At 47.2% G+C, this 23,743-nt stretch overlaps 1 protein-coding gene across 1 annotated transcript; it reads right to left on the bottom strand.

Moving 5' to 3' along the window:
- Positions 1-23,536, bottom strand: SPATA7 (spermatogenesis associated 7). Its single transcript, XM_083167685.1, has 11 exons — positions 23,292-23,536; positions 20,158-20,232; positions 18,343-18,435; positions 12,702-12,749; positions 11,287-11,417; positions 6,085-6,512; positions 5,316-5,370; positions 2,635-2,726; positions 2,236-2,313; positions 2,094-2,151; positions 1-1,116 (listed from the first exon to the last, which is right to left on the bottom strand). The coding sequence occupies exons 1-11, from the start codon at positions 23,362-23,364 to the stop codon at positions 340-342; spliced, it is 1,908 nt and encodes a 635-aa protein (XP_083023811.1). The 5' UTR covers positions 23,365-23,536; the 3' UTR covers positions 1-339.
- Positions 23,537-23,743: the final 207 nt, after the last annotated feature.

Genomic DNA, 23,743 nt, shown 5'->3' with positions numbered 1-23,743 from the left:
TAAAAATGCAAAATTTTATTGCAATATTCATTAAATTGGGAGTTTGATTTGTGCACCTGCAGCTTTGACTTTGTATGTAGATGTTGTAGTGATGAAATAGCATTCAGCTCTTTATATATAGACATACAATGACAATTGCTGGCTTATACAGCCCTGATCAATGCTCTGGTGGCTATCGCTCCTATAACACAAGTATTTGGGGGGGGGGGGGGGGGATAGTCATGGCAGCCCTACAGTATGTCATTACCCGTATCGCACACATACAGTGCACGTAAGCAGCAGGTCGCTGGCTATTTTATTACACAGCTGCCCTCTATGTCACTCTGATCACAGATAGTCTCATAATCCCTCTGCCGCATCTCCCGGATCAGAGCCGTAGTTTCCGCCGGACACATGGACCATCTCAGAAAAGCTTTGTTCCAGGTCTTCAAGATTTTTCAGTTGATCAGCGTTCGAGTGGTGGCTGCTCTTTGGCAAGTCAGGCGAAGTATGAGACCTGTCTGAGTGACTGCCGGTTGGGTCTACATCAGAGTTTTCCAGAAGATGATGGTCTTCATCAGAAGATCTCTCTGACACAAGGAGACCATCACTCGGTAATCCATGGTCACTCTCTCCTCGATAATCCTGCAATTCGTGGTCACTACCTCCTCGGTCATCTTGAAATCCATGGTGGCTCTCCTGGAGAAGGTCAGATTCTCGGCCATCCATACAAGACAGGAGACCATCGGGAGACTGAGAGTCTCGGTCATCTCGTCCAGCTAAGACCTCATTCTGTGGAATATGTCCTTTTCTAGACATCAGATGATCATCTCCTGGCTCATGGTCAGCTTTGATTTTGTCTAAGCTAAGGAGATCATCAATGAGGTGGGATTCAGAGTCTGTGTCATCTAGGTATATTTGTAAGTCGGCCCGCAGCCGTTGGCTGTAGTCTATACTATGCTGGGAAAAGTTGTCCTGTGACCTAGAACCTCCATTTCTAACCACATCCTGATGAGCAAGTGGAACGGTGAGATGTTCCCTGGTGTCTGGGAGATGGTCTGTGAAAGACTGAAGGTTGCTCTCATCCTTGCAGTTCAAGTCTGCTTTGAGAATGTCCAGTAGTTGGCGCATTTTGCCCTATACAAATACGGAATGAAAAGCACAAAATATTTGAGCATATGACATTGGCATAGTCAAAACATTGTCATCAGCGTTACAAGTTAGGGTTAGATGCCAACAGGTTAAATATAAATGGACATTGTGGATTGACATGCTGACATGTACTGTCGACATTAAGCAGTTGTCATTCTGACCAATGACTTAACGTATCTAGTTTTTTGGTGTATGCATGTTTATGTAAATAATTTAGGGGTAATGCTGCACCAGTGATGGCCAAACTGCTCCACCAACAGTCTATGTTTCCTGGCCACCTGTGATATGTAGAATATGTCGGTTAGGAATGAATGTTTGAGAATGTGACCAAAGTAATGACTGCACCTGTGCCCACCAGCTATAGGGGCCTGTGATATGTGACAGTTAGGAATGACTGAACCTGTGCACCAGCTATAGGGGCCTGGGAAATGTGACAGGAATGACTGCACCTATGCACCAGCTAGGGGGCCTGTGATATGTGACAGTTAGGAATGACTGAACCTGTGCACCAGCTATAGGGACCTAGGAAATGTGACAGGAATGACTGCACCTATGCACCAGCTAGGGGGCCTGGGATATGTGACAATTAGGAATGACTGAACCTGTGCACCAGCTACGGGGGCCTGGGATATGTGACAGTTAGGAATGACTGCACCTATGCACCAGCTAGGGGGCCTGGAAGACATAAGCTGTGGGACCAGTTTGGCCAGCCCTGCTCTAAAGTCTCATGGTGGATTCCTTGGTGATCATACAACTCAGTTGATACAGTGCATATGTTGCTGATCTCCCAGCTGGTGCGCAGGTGTACTCATTACTGGCTGAGGTAAAAAATAAAAAACTACAGGTACTGCTAATTATTTCACTAGGATGTTGAGGATATCTGGAAAATATGCTTTGTTAGGAGTCTCTGAGGAATGACTGTCTCTGTAGTAGCTTAGGATACATATTTAGGGGTTTCTTACCACATCTAAATGATGCTTGTTTTCTTGGAGATGTCGCTCAAATACTCGCTCCAGGACTCTAAATGGCAGAGTATATTAATTACATGCGTGACCAGAGACCTGTGCAGCCCCCCCACCCCCACATCATCCAGCCGCAACTCACCTATCGGAGAACAGACCGAGGGTCAGGATCTCATTGGTCACAGTAACCACAAAGTTCAGATAAGCCAGCTCTTCCTCCCTGCAAGGACGGACACAAGGATTTACAGACAAGTGCTTTCATCCGCCAGAGGCGTTTCTGTGGCACATCAGCGCCAGTGTGACTGCTGGCTGTTTTCAGGATGGTAGAGACTCGCCATTCTGGGGACAGGTAAGGTGCAGTGGCGCACAGACCCGCAATCCCAGGGGTTATGTAAGGTTACTGCCCCTTACCTGTCCCCGGGGATATTATCCTACACATACCAGACAGTTGCTATGGGTAACAGCACATCACTGCTCTCTGCACCATGCTATGATAAGCCCCATAGTGAAACCATGCACAGAGATAAGACATATACTGTACCTGGAAAGCCGACGCTGCCGACGCTCATTTTCCTTCTCAGAGACCTGGTGATCGATTTTCTCTTCTTCACTCAGATTCGCGGTGTGTTCATCCTACATCGTGGGATGACAAATGGGTTAGCGACAGTGCCAGATTAACCAATAGGCTGATTAGGCTGCAGCCTAGGGCGCCAGGCAGTTCACAGCAAAATGAAGGCCTTATCTATTCCATGCTGGTTAGCTATCACCTGTCCCCACATACTGTGTGTGTGTGTTGGGGGGAAGGGGAAGAGTCTGCATACACTAAACGGCCATTTACAGCATTGAGACAGATATGTAACTCAGTGAGGATGCAGGAACCTGCAGATCAGTACACAGAACATAACTCATCACTGAGAGACCAACCTATCCAGCCACTAGGAGCCAGTGACATCACTGAGAGTGCAATCTATATAGTCACTAGGAGCCAGTGACATCACTGAGAGTGCAATCTATATAGTCACTAGGAGCCAGTGACATCGCTGACAGCGCAGCCTACCCAGTCACTAGGAGCCACTGAGAGTGCAGCCTATCCTGTAGAAAAAACAGTGGTATCACTGAGAGCACAGCCTATCCAGCCACTAGGAGCCAGTGACATCACTGAGAGTGCAATCTATATAGTCAGTAGGAACCAGTGACACCAGAGTGCAACCTATCCAGCAGTCACTAGGAATCAGTGACATTGCAGAAATTGCAGCCTATCCAGTCACTAGGAGCTACTGAGAGTGCAGCCTATCCAGTAGTAGAATACAGTGACATAGCTGAGAGTGCAGTCTATATAGTCACTAGGAAACAGTAACATCAGAGTGCAACCTATCCAGTCACTAGGAGCTACTGAGAGTGCAGCCTATCCAGTCACTAGGAGCCACTGAAAGTGCAACCTATCCAGTCACTAGGAGCTACTGAGAGTGCAGCCTATCCTGTAGCAGAAAACTGTGACATCACTAAGAGCGCAGCCTATCCAGTCACTAGTAGCCTAGTCTAGATAGAGGCATTGGGTAATTCAGAACTTGAAAAAGATCTAGGAGTCCAAATAGATAACAAACTGGGGTGTAGTGCTCAATGTCCTATAGCAACAAACAAGGCCAACAGGATACTAGCACGTATTGAAAGGGGCATGGAAACTAGAGACTCAAAAGTAATTATGCCACTGTACAAAGCCTTGGTTAGACCACATCTTGAATATGGAGTAAAATTCTGGGCCCGCACTATAAAAAGGACACCATAGAACTGGAAAAAAATCCAAAGAAGAGTAACAAAGCTAATAAAGGGAATGGAGAATTTAAGCTACAAGGACAGATTGAGCAAAGTGGGATTATTTACGCTAGAAGAGACGTTTAAGGGGGACATGCTTAACATGTACAAATATATCAGGGGCCAATTTATGGAACTGTCAAGCGCTCTTTTTACTACAAGGAAGGACTCTAGGACACGAGTTCAGAATAGAAGAAAAAAGATTTCTTCTCTTAGAAGGAAAAATATTTTATGGTCAGGGCAGTCAAACTATGGAACTCTCTGCCTGGTGAACAATAAATACGTTTAAAATAAGGTTAGAAAAACATTTATTGGCTAAAAAAATCCAGGGATACAATTAAAAATAACAATCTGTCTAAAATATCAGTATTCACTACATAAAACAAGGGTTAAGCTAATAAACCAAGGTTAACCTAGATGGACGCAAGTCTTTTTTCAGCCTTAACTACTATGTAACTATGTCTCAGATGCTGAAAAGTATAACACTGTAACCTAGACTCAGATGCTGGAAAGTATAGCATCATAACCTATTCTCAGATACCAGGAAGTATAGCACTGTAACCTAACCTCAGCTTCAGGGAAGTATAAGCAGCGTAACCTAGTCTCAGATCCCGAGAACTATAACAACGTAACCTAGTCTCAGATGCCGGGAAGTATAACAACGTAACCTAGTCTCATATGCCGGGAAGTATAACACCGTAATCCATTCTCAGATCCCAGGAAGTATAGCACTGAAACCTATTCTCTGATACCAGGAAGTATAGCAGCGTAACCTAGTCTCGGGTATCGGGAAGTAGAACACCGTAACCTAGTCTCAGATATCGGGAAGTATAACATCGTAACATAGTCTCAGATACCGGGAAGTATAGCACCGTAACCTAGTATCAGGTACCAGGAAGAATAACACTGTAACCTAGTATCAGATACCGGGAAGTATAGCACCGTAACCTAGTATCAGGTACCGTGAAGAATAACACCGTAACCTAGTATCAGATACCGGGATGTATAACACCGTAACCTAGTCTCAGATAGCGGGATGTATAAAACCGTAACCTAGTCTCAGATACCAGGAGGCATAAAACCGTAACCTAGTATCAGATACTGTATAGTAGAACAACTTAACCTAGACTCAGATGCCGGGAAGTATAGCAACGTAATCTATTCTCAGATCCCGGTAAGTATAACACCGTAACCTAGTCTCAGATACCGGGATGTATAACACTGTAACCTAGTCTCAGATACTGGGAAGTATAGCACAGTAACCTAGTATCAGATACTGGGAAGAATAGCACCATAAACTAGTCTCAGTTTTGTTGTGAAATTGGTGTAGAATTAGTGCTAGTAAGCAGTACATAACCACTGAATAGCGCCACCTACTGGGTCTGCAGGGAAAGCTTTGTCTTCTGTTACCTGTTCTCTGTCTGGTGCGAGCTGTTCCTCTTGTGCTTGACCAAACTCCTGAGAGCTGTAGGTGAAATGACCATGTCAGATGGGTGGTAGAGTACAATGAATATACGGCCCAATTCATGTGCGTAAGGAACGTAAAAAGCAAACAACTAGGCAACACCATACTGCGCTGCAGGGTGGCAGATGTAACATGTGCAGAGAGTTAGATTTGAGTGGGATACGTTCAAACTGAAATCTAAATTGCAGTGTAAGATTAAAGCTTCCTACATGCAGCTACATGCAAGTATTTATCTTGCACAGCAAACATGGTGTGTTCCAGACACAAAGTTGCTTTACTCACCAACATGAATGAGGCCCACAGAACATAATGCAGAAGGTAGGATGTGTTATACAGGATTGCAATGGGGATTTATGTCAGTGATGGACAAAAAGCATTTGGCCTCCCTACGGCTCCTCACTGCTTTGTGGCTAGTTGGCCCGGATCTCATTTTCTGCTTTAAGCTAGACTGAGTTCCATCTGTGGCCGTGTGGGAGGCTGAAGGGTATAATGAGGGTAGTAGAGGACACAGGCCACGTGGTGTGTGGGTAAGGTAAACTCACAGAGGACTGGTACAGATAATAAGTAATAAACGATTTTCAAAAGACAAACAAAAATTGTCTGCATACTCTTAACGGCCATTTACAGCACTGAGACGGAGCACAGTACACAGAACATAATTAAGAATGTGACACAACACTAATTCCTAAATATCCCTTCAGAAATATTCGTTACCAACTGATATCAGCCTGGGATTCGGCCTCCGCCATATTCTCTCTCCTCTTCCTCCTGGGCGGCGTGTAGTAGCGGCACTGAGCAATGACCGACTTGGCCCGCGTCCTCAGGGTGCGTGGGGTGTGGGGCTGCTGCCTGCTGGAGAAGTAATGTGCGTGTTTCTCCAACAGGTCCCCGCTGTAGGTTTTCTTGAGGCTGTCCCGGAACTGGCACGAGGCGCTGCTGCTCCATCCCGGAGAGTCGGAGAGGCCGCTGCGCATTCTAGCAGACATTCTGGAGAACGTTAACTTCCTGCTGCGCGGCTCAGCGGTTCGCTCTGGAGAACGCAAGGGACTCGGAGAGGAGATGTAGGACAGTGCAGAAGATACGGCTCTGCGGTCTGAATACGGGGACTGGCGTGCGTTATTACTGTACCCATCATAAGCTTCCTGTAATACAAACATCACAAGCAGTATGAGATGCGCAGCACTCAGGTAACCTTAGCATTGTCTAGTACATGGTCTAAAAAAAATTGGTCATCTGTACGGAAACTGGATGATAGGTCAACAAAATAGGGTCAACGTGCACAAGGTCGACAAACAAAATGTTGACAAGCAAAAGGTCGACGTGGCAGTTTTCGACATGAAAACGTCAACCGGGGTTTTTCATGATTATTTGTTTCATTTTTTCATATTTTACCATCCACGTGAACAACAATTGGAAACGGTAAAGCTACCGATCGCAGGAGTAACATATACTAATTGTTCCGCATGCTCAAATGTACAAATTGACACACCAAAAAAAAAACATGAAGATCTTTTCTGGTGTCCGTCAACCGTTTACTTGTGTTGACCGTTTGTCTATGTCAACCCTATTATCCATACCCATCTGTACAACACCGGTGATTTCTAAAAAAATAAAATAAAAACGGGTTTACAGAAAATCCTCCAGTTCCAGCAGACGACACCAAGAAGAACGCGGAGGAAAGTGACCGAGCGTGGAAATAAATTACTGCAAATTCTATGCCCACAATGTACACTCCGTCCTCATCCTACAAATCGCTTCTGCTTATTGTGTTCCACAGAAATAGGAAAAGCATTTGGCCGCTCAGATTTCTCTTCACACAAATCGCTCTGCAGGAGTTACCGGAGGAACAGGCTGCAAAACACTGTAAGCCGACAACTGTAGCAGGAGGCGGTGTGGGGATTACAGAAATGACAGTGTATGTATATCTTAGCTGGTGAACATGAAGTTATACCTGAAATTTCCAGAGGACACAACCTGGATCACTAGATGGATGTAAGAGATGGGAGATTATGTACTGAACCAGTATGGTTATACGGACCCAGACTTAACATTAACATTAGACCAGGGGTTCCCAATCTTTTTTGAATCACGGCACCCTAGAGTATCAGAATTTTTTTCAGGGCACCCCTAGGCCCCCCAAAAAAGCAGAATAAATATAACATCAAGTAGATTGGGTTTAAATGTGATTCTTAGGGTCAGTTATGTGGTAAAGGGCAGGGGGCCTTATTCTAGTTCTGGTCCAGGACCAATTCAAATTATTTATGGTTAATTATTTATGGGCAAAACCAGTGCTGGTGGCTGCCAATCATAAAATGTGTACAAACAGAAGCAAATCCTGGGCCTTCTTCTAGTTCACTCTTTCTGACAAAATCCTTCTTAGATGGACAAAACCATGTGCACTGCAGGGGGGCAGATGTAAAATGTGCAGAGAGAATTAGATTTGGGTGAGTTATTTTGTTTCTGTGCAGGGTAAATACTGGCTGCTTTATTTTTACACTGCAATATAGATCTCACTTTGAAGTAAAACTTCACCCAAATCCAATTCACTCTGCACAAATAACATCTGCCCCACCTGCAGTGCACATGGTTTTGTCCATCTAAGAAGGATTTTGTCAGAAAGAGTGAACTAGAATAAGGCCCAGGATTTGCTTCTGTTTGTACACATTTTATGATTGGCAGCCACCAGCACTGGTTTTGCCCATAAATAATTAACCATAAATAATTTTAATTGGTCCTGGACCACCAACCCGTAGCACCCTTGCAAGTGTCTCAAGGCACCCCAGCGAGCAACGGCACACAATTTTGGGAACCACTGCATTAGATGATACGTATAGCAAGCGACATCTTGTTGCAGTTGTGGATGCATAGACAAGTGTATTCACAATTGCCGATGCCAATTGCGACAAGCGACGGAGGAGGCAGGGATTGGGGGTCTTGGCTCTCACTAGTGCCCTGCATGTACAGAAGACGGGGGATGTCACTGTTGACATGCGGAAGTACGCATCGGCAGTACATTGTGCATACACACTGGACGATATTTCACATTTTGTCATTCTGATCCAGCAGAATTGCTACAAATACTGCCCAGTGTGTGCGGAGCATAAGGGGTCTATTTATCAAGCCTGATCACTATACAATTAAGCAGAAATTACATTATTTGCATAATTACATTTACAATTGTAGAAAAATAATTTGTACTATTAACTATTTACAACGAGTCAGTGACTGCAAGAAATATGGCAACAAGCAGAAAACACCTATGGGGGGCTCTCATTTTGCGGACCACAGTTGTGTTTGTGGTATAGTGCAGGAGACAAATGTGCCCGCTACAGCGAGGAATAGCTCTGGCAGCTTGTAGGGTGCAGCCCATCCCAAATTAACCCCCCCCCCCCGTGTTCTGTTAGCGAGAAATAATTAGGACTCTGAGAATTAGTAAAAACATCAAATTCCCATTTCGCGAAACCGTAAAACACAGAAATAGCTCAGATTGGATAATTGCACGGTGCCCAGACCACAAGTCTCTTTTTTTGCAGTTCTTACACAATGGAAAGACCGGGATCATCTCTAAAATAGATGCCCTTGTAGCAGGTTGCCACGGAAACATGATATATTCTGACAGACTGAATATTAGCCCCCCCCCCCCCCCCCCCCTGCTGCTCGAGTATTAAAGGCTGACAATGTGCTCGCCCCAACGGCTGGGCCGGGACCGACGCATCATTCTATTCTTACGCCTTAGTAAATTAGCCTCCAATCTCACAACTCAGTGGGATTCCTTGGAAATAGGGAAAATATAAATAACTTAGTTGCCAACTTGAGTAACACAGAAAAATTACTCTTTTATCGGCCATCTGCGCCCTATTGTTTTGTGCTGTTTTCACAGCAATATTAATTGCTAGCACGGGTGTATATGTAGTTGCTGCAAGTAGCGTGTGATTCCCTGCCCTAAAAAGCATTGCTGCTAATACAGCGCCCCCTAGTGCAATAACTCGGAACTGACATGGACATATATTGAAGGTGTTACAAATTGGTTATGGTTGATTAGAACTACAGTGTCTTAATAGACAGTCAATAGGTCTACCCCAAAAGGTCAACCTACAATAGGTCCACAGGGTGAAAATTATGACATGAAAAAGGTAGGCACCTGACAAGGTCAACATGAGTTTAAATTTTTTTATTTTTGGTACCTATGTATTAGCCGGGCGCCCAGCTACGTTGTCAGCGTAGCCATTGGCGGGCGCCTGGCTAATAGGTGACGGGCGGCAAAGATTCAGCAGGGGCTGGGCGGAGGGGGATTTAGCGGCGGCCGAGCGGAGGGGCTTCACTTACTGCATCCGGGACGGGCATCAGGGATTCAGCGGCGGCCTGGCGGAGGGGGAACATACATATGTCGGTGCAGTAATGTACGCTATTAGCGTAGTCACCGCTGGGGGAGCATCACATGGTTTCCCTGCTCCCCCAGCGGCACTACGCTATTAGCGTACGTTGCTGCTGCGATGCGGGAAGCCGAGTGCCGGAGGCGCCAGGGACATCGTGGATGGGAAGTATAATGCACACCACACACACACAACACCCACTAACACAATCATATCCCCACTATCCACGACATACCCCCAGTGTCCACGCGGGCATGGAGTTAATTTTAATAAGTGTGGCGAGTGCAGCGAGCCACTGAGCCCGAAGCGTGTCGAGCGCAGCGAGCCCCTTGTTCCCTCACCACACTTCGGGCTCGGTGGTTCGCCACACTTTCTAAAATTAGCTCCACGCCCCTTTGCGTAAGTTACATAGTTTACGTAGCCAGCATAGTGGTGTATTGGTATTCTCAATACACCACTACGCAAACTACGTAATGGGCGCCCTGCTAATACATAAGTACCTTTTTTTTTTTTTTTAAACCCGCTTGTTCTTACATTACCATCCATGTTGGCAGAGGGAGAATATAACAGTGTGCCGAGCACAGCAATCGTTTCAGGTGTCTACCTTTTTCGTGTCGACATTTTAACCCTGTCACACTATTGTATGTAGACCTTTTGGGGTGACCTATTGACAAGCCTAAGCCTAAACCTAACCCCCCTCTCTGCAGTGTAAACCCCGCCTCCCCATACTATTTAATTTCTTTGCTCCCTGTAAAGCTGCAAAGTAGAACGTCAGTCCTACCCTGCAGAAGTCATTTATATATACATATATAACGTGTCAGTGATGGATCGCAGTCTCCATTATCCGAGGCTACAAACACAGAGGCTAAGCGGTTCCTCTACATGGCAGATGTTTGTGTGCTTCTAACACCACTGCATAACCGCGCACTGTCTAACCCCCACCCCCCCCCCCTGTATACGTGAAGTCAGATACCACAACATAAAGCACTGCATGTTCTTGCACACGATGGCCCTTATTCAGATCCGATCGCAGTGCAAAATAGGCAAAACCATGTGCACTGCAGGAGGGGCAGATGTAACATGTGCAGAGAGAGTTAAATTTGGATGGGGTGTGTTGACACTGAAATCTAAATTGCAGTGTAAAAATAATGCAGCCAGTATTTACCCTGCACAGAAACAAAATAACTCACACAAATCTAACTATCTATGCACGTTACATCTGCCCCACCTGCAGTGCACAAGGTTTTGCCCTTTTTGAGAACAAATTTGTACTGCGATCAGATCTGAATAAGGGCCTATGGCTGAGAACACATCATACACCGGCATCATGTACTGTGTCCCGGGCTCTGTGGGCTGGCAGAAGAGACCCTTCCACACATTTAGGTGGGCACAGCCTCAGCTCCTGTTCCAGAAGGAAAGGTGCCATGGAAACTGCCAAATTACGATGGTGCCGTTCCATCAGAAGTGTCTATTACTACAGAACCTGGAGAGAATGGTTCTAGCAGCACAAACTCCACCAAGTATTATACTGTGACCTTCTCACCTTTCCATGCGCTATGGAGTCTTCTCCAATTGCTCTAGAATAAGGGCGTGAGAAGGACCCATAATGTAAAGACTCCTTCTCCAACCGGGCCACCTCTCTGTTCATCTTCTCCCTTCTCTGCTGGTCGCTGTCTGGGGAAAACACCGGGGCCGTTAGCAGAACACGGGGACTTGATTGTTACACAACTTCCTAATTACCAGTCCTTAGGAGCTGGACGTGTAGACATTTCGGAGTAGAACAGAGGGGACAGGGACACGGACTGTGGGAAATAATACAGCAGGCAGATGTGGAACGTCTACCATAAAGCCCCCCAATAACAGGTTTCAGGCATTATAATGATACATTTAATAAGCAGGCTGTGTGCAGATTTGCATGTCAGAATGGCTCGGTGCTTATATATCAGCAGAGCATTGGGTGCATTGGGATGGACCGCAGACATTACCAAGCAGGTGTAGGACGTTGGTGTCAAATCAAAGGTCACCAGCTTTTGGGACTTACTAAATAAATGGACATTAGGATTTATTTAGATTGCAGAACAGGGTGGGGTGTTACCAGTCACTTGCAGCATGATTGGAGTTACAGCACCGTTATGACACAGTTAGGAACGTTGGCGATGTGAACATTCCACACTACAGAGAAGTCAGAGGATGGACCTATGCATGCATTCCACCACCAAGAGTGCCCGATATATCTATATTATAAGCAAGAGGAAATTTGGGTGCTTGGCATCAGTGCAGATACAATGAAACATTGTTTGTTATAGGATCAACCAAATTATAAAGATTTTTTTCCCCTGTCATTTCAGTTTATCCTTTCTATGAAAAGGAGGGATTACAGCACTGATCGCAACCCGGACACAAGATGTGATTGCAAACAGCTTTTGAATCCCGGCACTGACTACTCCTGATATTGGAAAAGTAACTTTGTCTTCCACTTTGTGAGAATGCAGCATACGCTGTCACTAGGAGTCAGTGACATCACTGAGAGCGCAGCCTATCCAGTCACTAGGAGCCAGTGACATCACTGATGGCGCGGCTTCTCCAGTGACTAGGAGCCAGTGACATCACTGAGAGCGCAGCCTATTCAGTCCCTAGGAGCTAGGGACATCACTGAGAGTGCAGCCTTCCCAGTCACTAGGAGCAAGTGACATCACAGAGTCCAGCCTATCCAGTCACTAGGAGTCAGTGACATAACTGACAGCGTAGCCTACTCAGTCACTAGCAACCGGTGACATCACTGAGAGGGCAGCCTATCCAGTCACTAGGAGCCAGTGACATTGCGGAGAGTGCAACCCATCTAGTGACTAGGAGCCAGTGACATCAAAAACATTATGTGCTGTACCTGATGGTGCATGTGACATATATGTACATTATTATGTGTCTGCACGTGATGGTGCGTGTGGCATACATACGTACATTTAATACTCTTGGTCATGCTCTTTGGAACCGAACAGTCGACAGCAGCTAGAAGAGACAGAGATAACAGCTGGTGAACAGCACATAACTCCCGTACTGATCTATGCAGTGGACACGAGACAGACCCACTTTCTGGTTCATGTCCTCTGGAGGCACCGCCCAACAGCCCATTTGTCATGTTAGCCTGTTAGAACTACATTATTAATGTTAGTATATACCCAGGGCTATTTTTCAGCCGGAACGGCCCGGAACGCCGTTCCTGAAGCTCAAATTAAAAATGATGTCATCAGGAACGGCGTTCCGGAACCTGCTCCAGGCCGCCCGGCATCGCCTGCCCGCTCCCTGCTCCCTGTCAGTGTCCGCCCGCCCGACCACCCGCCCATGTATCCGGCCACCCGCCCGTCAGCTGCGGCTGCCCTTGCCTTCCTTCCCCTGCACACAGAGAGACAGACGCTAGAAGTCATAGTTCACCTCTAGCGTCTGACAGGTAGCACAGCTCTGCACTTCCTGGTAACGCTGCCGGGCTGTGCTCCCTGTCAGAGACGCTGGATGTGAAAAATTACTTCTAGCGTCTGTCTCTCTGTGCACAGGGGAAGGCAGGGTAAGGCAGGGGCAGCAGCAGAAGCTGACGGGGGTTGGGCACCTATTAACCCCTTGGCAACGAGCTGGAACCCCTGGCAATGGAAAATAACCCCCCTTGGCAACGAGCATTAACCCCTGGCAAAAAATATTAACCCCTTGGCAACACATACTAACCCCTTGGCAATGAATGAGCAAGAACCCCTGGCAATGGACATTAACACCCCCCCCCCCCCCCCCTGGCAACAAGCAAGAACCCCTGGCAACGAACATTAACCCCCCTTGGCAATGAGTAATAACCGCTGGGAACAAATATAAACCCGTTGGCAACAACCATAACCCCTGGCAATGCATATTAACCCCTTGGCAATGAGCAAGAACCCCTGGCAATGGACATTAACCCCTTGGCAATGAGCAAGAACCCCTGGCAACGGACATTAACCCCCCTTGGCAACGAGCAATAACCCCTGGCAACAGACATTAACCCCCCTTGGCAACGAGCAAGAACCACTGGCAATGGACATTAACTCCTCTTGACAACAAGCAATAACCCCTGGCAATGCATATTAACCCCTTGGCAACTGACATTAACCCCCTTGGCAACAAGCAGGTAATTTATAATTTATTAGAAGCCTTACTGTGGGGGGCAACGTGGTGGGGTTCAGGGATGGCGTGTAATTACAGCTCTACCACTGGGATTATTTCATGGTGTGGGGCATATGTATAATGGGCATCTCTGTGTGGGGCATATGTATAATGGGCATCTCTGTGTGGGGCATATGTATAATGGGCATCTCTGTGTGGGGCATATGTATAATGGGCATCTCTGTGTGGGGCATATGTATAATGGCCATCACAGTGTGTGACATATGTAGAATGGCCATCACAGTGTGTGACATATGTAGAATGGCCATCACAGTGTGTGACATATGTAGAATGGCCATCACAGTGTGTGACATATGTAGAATGGCCATCACAGTGTGTGACATATGTAGAATGGCCATCACAGTGTGTGACATATGTAGAATGGCCATCACAGTGTGTGACATATGTAGAATGGCCATCACAGTGTGTGACATATGTAGAATGGCCATCACAGTGTGTGACATATGTAGAATGGCCATCACAGTGTGTGACATATGTAGAATGGCCATCACAGTGTGTGACATATGTAGAATGGGCATCTCTGTGTGGGGCATATGTATAATGGGCATCACAGTGTGTGACATATGTAGAATGGCCATCACAGTGTGTGACATATGTAGAATGGGCATCTCTGTGTGGGGCATATGTATAATGGGCATCACAGTGTGTGACATATGTATAATGGCCATCACAGTGTGTGGCATATGTATAATGGGCATCACAGTGTGTGGCATATGTATAATAAGCGTCACGGTGTGGGGCATATGTATAATGGGCATCTCTGTGTGTGGCATATGTATAATAAGCGTCACGGTGTGGGGCATATGTATAATTGGCATCTCTGTGTAGGGCATATGTATAATGGGCATCTCTGTGTGGGGCATATGTATAATGGGCATCACAGTGTGTGGCATATGTATAATGGGCATCACAGTGTGTGACATATGTATAATGGCCATCACAGTGTGTGGCATATGTATAATGGCCATCACAGTGTGTGACATATGTATAATGGCCATCACAGTGTGTGACATATGTAGAATGGCCATCACAGTGTGTGACATATGTAGAATGGCCATCACAGTGTGTGACATATGTATAATGGCCATCACAGTGTGTGACATATGTATAATGGCCATCACAGTGTGTGGCATATGTATAATGGCCATCACAGTGTGTGACATATGTATAATGGCCATCACAGTGTGTGGCATATGTATAATGGCCATCACAGTGTGTGACATATGTATAATGGCCATCACAGTGTGTGACATATGTATAATGGCCATCACAGTGTGTGACATATGTATAATGGCCATCACAGTGTGTGGCATATGTATAATGGGCATCACAGTGTGTGGCATATGTATAATGGCCATCACAGTGTGGGGCATATGTATAATGGCCATCACAGTGTGCGACATATGTATAATGGGCATCTCTGTGTGGGGCATATGTATAATGGAGCATCACGTGTGGGGCATATGTAGAATGGCCATCACAGTGTGTGACATATGTATAATAGGAATCTCTGTGTGTGGCATATGTATAATGGAGCATCACGTGTGGGGCATATGTATAATAGGAATCTCTGTGTGTGGCATATGTATAATAAGCGTCACGGTGTGGGGCATATGTATAATGGGCATCTCTGTGTGTGGCATATGTATAATAAGCGTCACGGTGTGGGGCATATGTATAATGGGCATCTCTGTGTGGGGCATATGTATAATGGGCATCTCTGTGTGGGGCATATGTATAATGGGCATCACAGTGTGTGGCATATGTATAATGGGCATCACAGTGTGTGACATATGTATAATGGCCATCACAGTGTGTGACATATGTATAATGGCCATCACAGTGTGTGACATATGTAGAATGGCCATCACAGTGTGTGACATATGTAGAATGGCCATCACAGTGTGTGACATATGTATAATGGCCATCACAGTGTGTGGCATATGTATAATGGGCATCACAGTGTGTGGCATATGTATAATGGGCATCACAGTGTGTGGCATATGTATAATGGGCATCACAGTGTGTGGCATATGTATAATGGAGCATCACGTGTGGGGCATATGTATAATAGGAATCTCTGTGTGTGGCATATGTATAATAAGCGTTACGGTGTGTGGCATATGTATAATGGGCCAATTCTCTGCGTGCAGGTTGCAAAACCGCGGTATACAGTAGTCTTTTCCTGCAATGCTGTGCCCCTTGCAGTGAGACTACAGCCCTGTTTTTTGGGCACGCGCCTTAGGCGCGCGCATATTCTCCACTTTCCTGCTGGGGATTGTTATGTTACTGCCACTGTTGGGAGGAATTATATGTTTTTCTTTTTCTCTTACTGTAATGCCCGCCCCTTTTGTAGCTCCTCCCACATCACCGCCCATTTTTCTGCCCCCGCCCACAGTTCCTGAACCTATTTTCCTACAAAAATAGCACTGTATATACCCCACCGTACTATGGGAGTTCACTCCATTGTTCGTAAATACCCCACCGTATTATGGGAGAATGCTCCTATGTGAGTATATCCCATTGCATATTGGGAGTACACTCCTATTATAGTATAATACCCCACTGCATTATGGGAGTACACTGCTATGTGAGTATATCCCACTGCATTATGGGAGTACGCTCCTATTTTAGTATAATTTTGATTGAAAAAGCAAATCTTACAACACTCCTATTTTAGTAAAATACCCCGCTGCATTACGGGAGTACGCTCCTATTTTAGTATAATATCCCACTGCATTATGGGAGTAAGCTCCTATTTTAGTATAATACCCCACTGCATTATGGGAGTACGCTCCTATTAGTCAACAGCCCTCTCGACTATGGAAGTACGCTCTTATGTGAGTATACCCCGATTCCATTATGGGAGTATGCTCCTATGTTAATATAATACCCCATTGCATTATGGGAGTACCCTCCTATGTTAGCATAATACCCAACTGTACTATGGGAGTACGATCCTATGCTAGTATAAAACCCATCTGCATTATGGGAGTACAGTACGCTCCTATGTTATAATATCAGTGGAAAGGAGATAATTGGAAGAATCAGTGTTATTTGTGGGCACATCTGAGTCTGTTCCTCAGGGAGAAGAAAAAGACAATCTGATCTCTATGGAATGACGCACGAATTCTGGGAACGTTCTGTACGAACGGAGATGGAAGCCATAATAATACATGTAGCAAATAGCAGAACTGATGCCAGGTCCTTATGCCTATCCTACACCGATAGCAGGTCCTTATGCCTATCCTACACCGATAGCAGGTCCTTATGCCTATCCTACACCGATGCCAGGTCCTTATCCCTATCCTACACCGATGCCCGGTCCTCACGCCCTATCCTACACCGATGCCCGGTCCTCACGCCCTATCCTACACCGATAGCAGGTCCTTATCCCTATCCTACACCGATGACCGGTCCTCACGCCCTATCCTACACCGATGACCGGTCCTCACGCCCTATCCTACACCGATGACCGGTCCTCACGCCCTATCCTACACCGATGACCGGTCCTCACGCCCTATCCTACACCGATGACCGGTCCTCACGCCCTATCCTACACCGATGACCGGTCCTCACGCCCTATCCTACATCGATGACCGGTCCTCACGCCCTATCCTACACCGATGACCGGTCCTCACGCCCTATCCTACACCGATGACCGGTCCTCACGCCCTATCCTACACCGATGACCGGTCCTCACGCCCTATCCTACACCGATGACCGGTCCTCACGCCCTATCCTACACCGATAGCAGGTCCTTATCCCTATCCTACACCGATGACAGGTCCTCACGCCCTATCCTACACCGATGCCCGGTCCTCACGCCCTATCCTACACTGATGCCCGGTCCTCACGCCCTATCCTACACCGATGCCCGGTCCTCACGCCCTATCCTACACCGATGCCCGGTCCTCACGCCCTATCCTACACCGATGCCTGGCCCTCATTCCCATCCTACACCAATGCCAGTTCCTCATGCCTATACTACACTGATGAGCAGTACACATGCCTATCCTACACCAATGCCAGGTCCTCATGCCTATACTACACTGATGTGTGGTACACATGCCTATCCTACACCAATGCCAGGTCCTCATGCCCATCCTACACTATGAGAATACAACATACCCCAGACTATGGACCCCCTGGCTTTCCACAATATCCCTCCTGTAACATTTCCCGTAGTGTAACACCCACATTCCTGCCCGGCACATACAGAAAGACGTTACAGGCAGCGAGCTGGGAAGTCTCTTATGTCCAGGGCAATCAGGGAACGAGTGATAGGCTTGGAGTAAGTAAACACTCCATGATCCTTCCTGCAACTATAACAACACTAATCCCATTGCAGGCCCAGGCCTCCTGCCCCCACTTTTCAACAAGCGTGAGTCTGTACCTTTAGCAGTGAGGATCTTATTGTAATGAACACGCATGTTGTCTCGGATCCGATACTGGTCGCTCAGCCGGCTGTTGGGTCCGATGTAAAAGGCTACAAGATAAAAACGTAGCTCGTTAAATACACTCTGCAAGGAGATAACATGAGTGAACATAGTAAAAAAGAGGCAATGGGGATTGGAGGACTGAGAGGAGATTGACTGGAAAAAGGATTCCTTAGGAAGGGAGAGAGTGGAGCTGTGGGAAGAGAGCGAGATTTCCTCCAGACTTTGTCAGTGTGGCGCAATCATTTTAGCAGGACTGGGTCAGTCAGGTGTGCTAGGGTTTGCAATGGCAGAATAGAGATGGGGCAGCAGAGTTCAGAGAGGAGGGGAGGGTGAGGTTGTAGAAGTGGGCCGTCTGGTTGTGGCAGGGAGGGGAAAATAAAGTAAGGACTAGTCATTGGGTCATGAGATTGATGCTGGAGACAGTGGTTTTGGGCATGGGGAGTAGATGAGACTAATGAAAAGTAGATGGAGGTCAAAGAGGGTGAAGGGAGAGCTGGAGAAGTTAGAGAGCACCAATGAAGACAGTGGTTGGGGGTGAAGATCCATTTCCATCAGGAGCGGTCGCTGCCGTCATTCATACCCCATGCTCTGATGGGCTCCAGCACCTGCATGAGCAGGTCCCTCCTTCTTTATTGCATTCAACCTAAAGAGCCAATCAGGGCACAGCTTCCATGGCTACACATACAGGCGATGTAATTACATTCCAGAAAAGGCAAATAATTTGGAGGAAATTAGTAGGTGGGAAGTGGCAGTCGTTAGCGGCAGGGTAACGAGAATGTGTTCTGAGGACACCAGCAAAGAATGACATGTCCATGAGAAGGGTGTGGGCTGGCGTTCAGGGGGGCAGGGTGCATCAGGACAGAATCAGAAGGGGGGGGGGGCATCTATTATAGTGTTCATTCTAGCACCCTGCCTGGGGTGACGCTGTATGCTGTGGTGATTCTAGCACAGGTCTGGTTTGCATATCAGTGCTTTTATAGAGACCACACTGTGCTAGAAGCACTACAGCAGACAGTGACACCCCAGGCAGGGAAGAGGAACTGCATGGGTTTTCAAAGATGGCGGGTGCATCACCGCTTAGTAAAAGTGATGGCTGTTACTAGTGAAGAAAATGTAAAATAGCTGCAAATCCAAAAATAAGATACTAAGAACCCATCACAATAACTAAAGGCTTCTAATGTGATCATTGTGACTTTCTGGTCTCATTAAGTGTGGTCTGTGAGTGACTGGGGGAGACGTGGAGCAGCAGGGAGGGTACTTGTTTCCTAGCACGGCGCAGCGAGACCACGAGGGGCGGCGGTACGCGTCTGACCTTTTCATACCCCCACTATCCACGTCGAGTTGATTTTATATAGTGTGGCGAGCGCAGCGAGCCCCGCGAGGGGACGCGGAATACATGTAAAGTAATCCGTGTCCGCTCGCCACGCTTCGGGCTCGGTGGCTCGCCACACTATCTAAAATCAACTCCACGGCGACGTGGATAGTGGGAGTATGAAAAGGTCGGAGGACGCGTACCGCCGCCACTATTGGGCTCGCCACGCTTCGGGTTGGCATTGATAGTGGGGGTGGCGTTTACAATGGGGGTGCATTTAACATTGTAAGCACCCATCAGGGTGCTTGTACAATAAAAAATCGAAGCACATCGCATGCCACTATTTTGCATGCGATGCGATGAGATGCACTTTGATCAAAATCGGGGGCGCCGTGCTAGGAAACAAGTACCGCAGGGAGTAGGTACAATCAGATTCAGACGCTTTGTGATCACTTACCATTGCTCTTAACACTTAAATGTCCTTTAAATGGACTTGATACGCCGCACCGGGGGATGGACAGAGCCCGGGACACTGAAACAAGAGGAAGATGTGTGAGATATGTGATGGATTTATCAGCAGCATTTCCACCTGGAGAAACCTTTATATACAGAATAAACATATAATTATAGGTTTACCTTCAGTAAGCCAAGTTGGTGACATGGGACATTATAGATAAGCTCTTACAACCTTTATTTCCTAGCTGGGACCTGACCAACTGTTGTGAAACTACAAATTCCCAGCATAGTTATTTTATTACCTTAGCTAAAACGGTGGCAGGAAATGCTGGAACTTGTAGTTTCACAGCTGGAGACACATATGTTGGCCTGTCCTGTCTGCAGAGCCACACTGAGTGTATTTACATCACGTGTCACAAAACGCCACTCGGACAGCAGGGATGCCCGTCACCAGGACCACACGTGACCGCAACAGTAATTAACAATTGATGATCACTAATGCACACTTACATACCACTTATTAATAACAACCTTGCGGTGAGTCAGGATTTCCTGCGCACCCCCACTGCTATAACGTGGATGCACCAGATTCGATCACACTCAACTCTGACTTCTGCAGCAGTAGAACACTGGGGGCCCATTGGAGCTGGGGGCCACAGGAGGGGCTGTCCGTGCCAATCAATGGATTACCACTGAATAAGTCTCCTACGCTGTCCTTGGTGTTGGAATAATTTAGGACTCCGGATGTGGGGGGGGGGGGGATCTGGAATCAGAGCAATGAGGGCAGAGTAATACCGCAATGGTCACACATCAAACACGGTTTTCCTGCCTTAAACCGCAATGTGCATAGCCGGATACAGCGCAGGCATCCATTGCCACATTGCTCCATCTCGTATTACCCCCATAAATTCTTGATTACCAAATATTCCAGCAGTTCCCAGTTCTCCTGCTGTATCCCAGCATGCTGGCGCATGGTGCCCTGACAGCGGCTCGAGTTACCGATATAAATAATAAAGGCGGCTATGTGTGGTGCAGAACTGTGCAGGAGGGTGTCAGACACAACCTGTCAGAGTACACACAATGAGTAAGCAGCTAATCTTCCATACACGGCCCTGATTCACCATGAAATCCCCATCTGTCCTCACCGCAACACCTCCCTCCACAGCCCTGTACGGATTATACTCTGCCCAAGACTTTATTTTACCCTTCTCTACACAGCGGCCAAGCAGATCCAGAGGACGTGTCCTGGTCGTACGTCCGGCAACAGAAGAACACGGATGAAACCGAAAGGACTGAATGGTTTTTAATTTGGGTGCTTTGAGGGAGACTTATCAAAGATTGGAGAGAGATAAAGTGCACGCCAATCAGCACCCAATTATAACTTCTCATACACACCTCGTAACACTACCGATTGGTTGGAACTTTATCTCTCTCCGCGCTTTGCGGGAACAGCTGTTACTACTGAAAGCTGGCATGCCCAAGCAGGAAATAACGCTCCTGAAAATTGGGGTGTGTTTTAGGCGCCGGTTTATCAATAACAATATTAGTGCAAGATTAGCACCCAGGAATGTACTGCAATATGAGATTATACCTGCTGGGGCAGGTGCAGATAGGGATCGTGATAGCTCTTGCAAGGGGATGTATAGGGGGCAGCCTCATATGAGAGGGCACGGTCACTTCTTCATACAGGTCGAGATCCGCATCCGTCCTCATGTGCACCTTTGGTTACACGCTAATACCAGATCTATGGCAACTTCCATGCCCTGAACATGACACGAACATGCACACGCCTGCAGACATGTACACATTCCAGACACACAAACAGATGCTGATTTCATTCAGGTCAGGCTCTGGGGTCAGTAAAGTGTGGGCACTGCGCACCCCTGAGCCCCATACATACAGATACGTGTAACGCTAATGGCATGCTATAATAAACAGTAGCAACTCTTCTGTGGTTTCATATTTAATACAGGTAGTTCTGATAGGACATTGGTGATATGATGACACAGGTCCGTGGTTACCAAATTCAGTCCACGGGAACCCACACAAATCACTCAGCAGGGGCACAACCACAGGTGATCTGGAAAACATGGCCTGCTAGTTCTCCCTGAGGAGGGGTATGGGTAAAATCCGGAATCGGATAAGACACCGGAATGCCGGACTGGACATCAAACTCTGCATTCCGGAGCTTGTAGTATCCGGTCCGGGGGTGTCCTGTCCGGGGGTGCTCCATCTGATGAGGCTGCTCTCGCACCTTTCACCTGGGAGAGGAGAGGGGGGAGAATACAGCCTCACTGCATGGTCCGGGGGTGTAATAAAAACTGGAACGGTCCAGACCACACGGGGAGGCTGTAATCTCCCGTTCCCCATGTCCCTGGTGTGAGCAATCACAGGCATCCCCCCCGGACAAGACACCCCCCGCATGGGACACCCCTCGGACCAGACACTATAAGCTCCGGAATGCAGAGTTTGATGTCTGGTCCGGCGTTCCGGTGTCTTATCCGGGTCCGGTTTTTACTTAGTCCCCTGAGGAGTGAGTTTGGGAAGCTGTGCTGTAGATGAATTGAATAAGGGGGTGCGGGTGAAAGTGGCTATGAACCCTGCGTGTAACGTGTGGGAGCACCGCGTGTATCTATCGGACCGCCGACTGTTTACGTGGCACCAATTGGGAACAGGAACCTGTGGCGAGGGGACACGGTGCAATGAAGAGGTGAGGCAGCTTATGCAACCCCCTAGCCCTGGGGGGGTGTCCATGCTCTGACGTTGCTGGCTGGGTGCCACTGCATACTGACAATAGTGTTTGGACACACACACATACATACATACATACATACATACATACATACATACATACATACACAAAGTGCTGCCCTCCAGGTCTCCGTAGTGATGGAAAATCACTAAGGAGACCAACATTTCTGGGCTGCTAGAGTGCTGTCATCAGGACACATACATATATATGTATAGCACAAACACTGTATATAAACACACACACAGACTGCATATATATATATATATATATATATATATATATATACACACACATATATATATATATATATATATATATATATATACACACAACACACACTGTATACACACAACCCACACTGTATATACACAGCACACACTCACCGCTGCGCTCCCCGGCGCTCGGGCTGCGGGGGTCCGGGCGCTCTCCGGGGCCGCAGGACGGAGGGGGCCGCATGGCTGCTGCGTCTCCTGGTTACCGGCTCTCTGCTTCCTGCTGTGCCGGGACCGGCGGAAAGGCGTCGGATGCTCAGGAGACTCCCCCTGGCGGCCGGACCCGGGATCGTCTCCATGCTCCCAGCTTCTGCTTCTCTATCATTCCCAAATCCCGGGCACAAGCCCACGGCAACAGGCAGCAAGGCCGTCAACAGAAATCTTGGGGCCCGGGTATACTGATATCTCTGTGGCCCACTTCCAACCACACACCCAGATTTTTATTACATGAAATGTGTTTTTATTATTAGGGGAAAAAAATAATATTCACTATGCATTGTGTGCTCAGGAGACCGGACAGGCACCAGGCCATGGCAACAGTGGGACCAGCACCATGCCACAAG

The sequence above is a fragment of the Crinia signifera genome, chromosome 12 (assembly GCF_055691185.1).
Source record: "Crinia signifera chromosome 12, ASM5569118v1, whole genome shotgun sequence".
Lineage (NCBI taxonomy): Eukaryota > Metazoa > Chordata > Amphibia > Anura > Myobatrachidae > Crinia > Crinia signifera.
This window is presented reverse-complemented; position numbering and strand designations above follow the sequence as displayed.

What these genes read in the sequence shown, in the direction of transcription:
- SPATA7 (XM_083167685.1), bottom strand. Translation starts at nt 23,364, where the DNA reads ATGCGGCCCCCTCCGTCCTGCGGCCCCGGAGAGCGCCCGGACCCCCGC. An exon ending in TCGCACCAGACAGAGAACAG is followed by an intron (nt 2,727 to 5,315) that starts GTAACAGAAGAC and finishes CCCACGATGTAG; the next exon opens with GATGAACACACCGCGAATCT. An exon ending in CTCGGTCTGTTCTCCGATAG is followed by an intron (nt 2,152 to 2,235) that starts GTGAGTTGCGGC and finishes TCTGCCATTTAG; the next exon opens with AGTCCTGGAGCGAGTATTTG.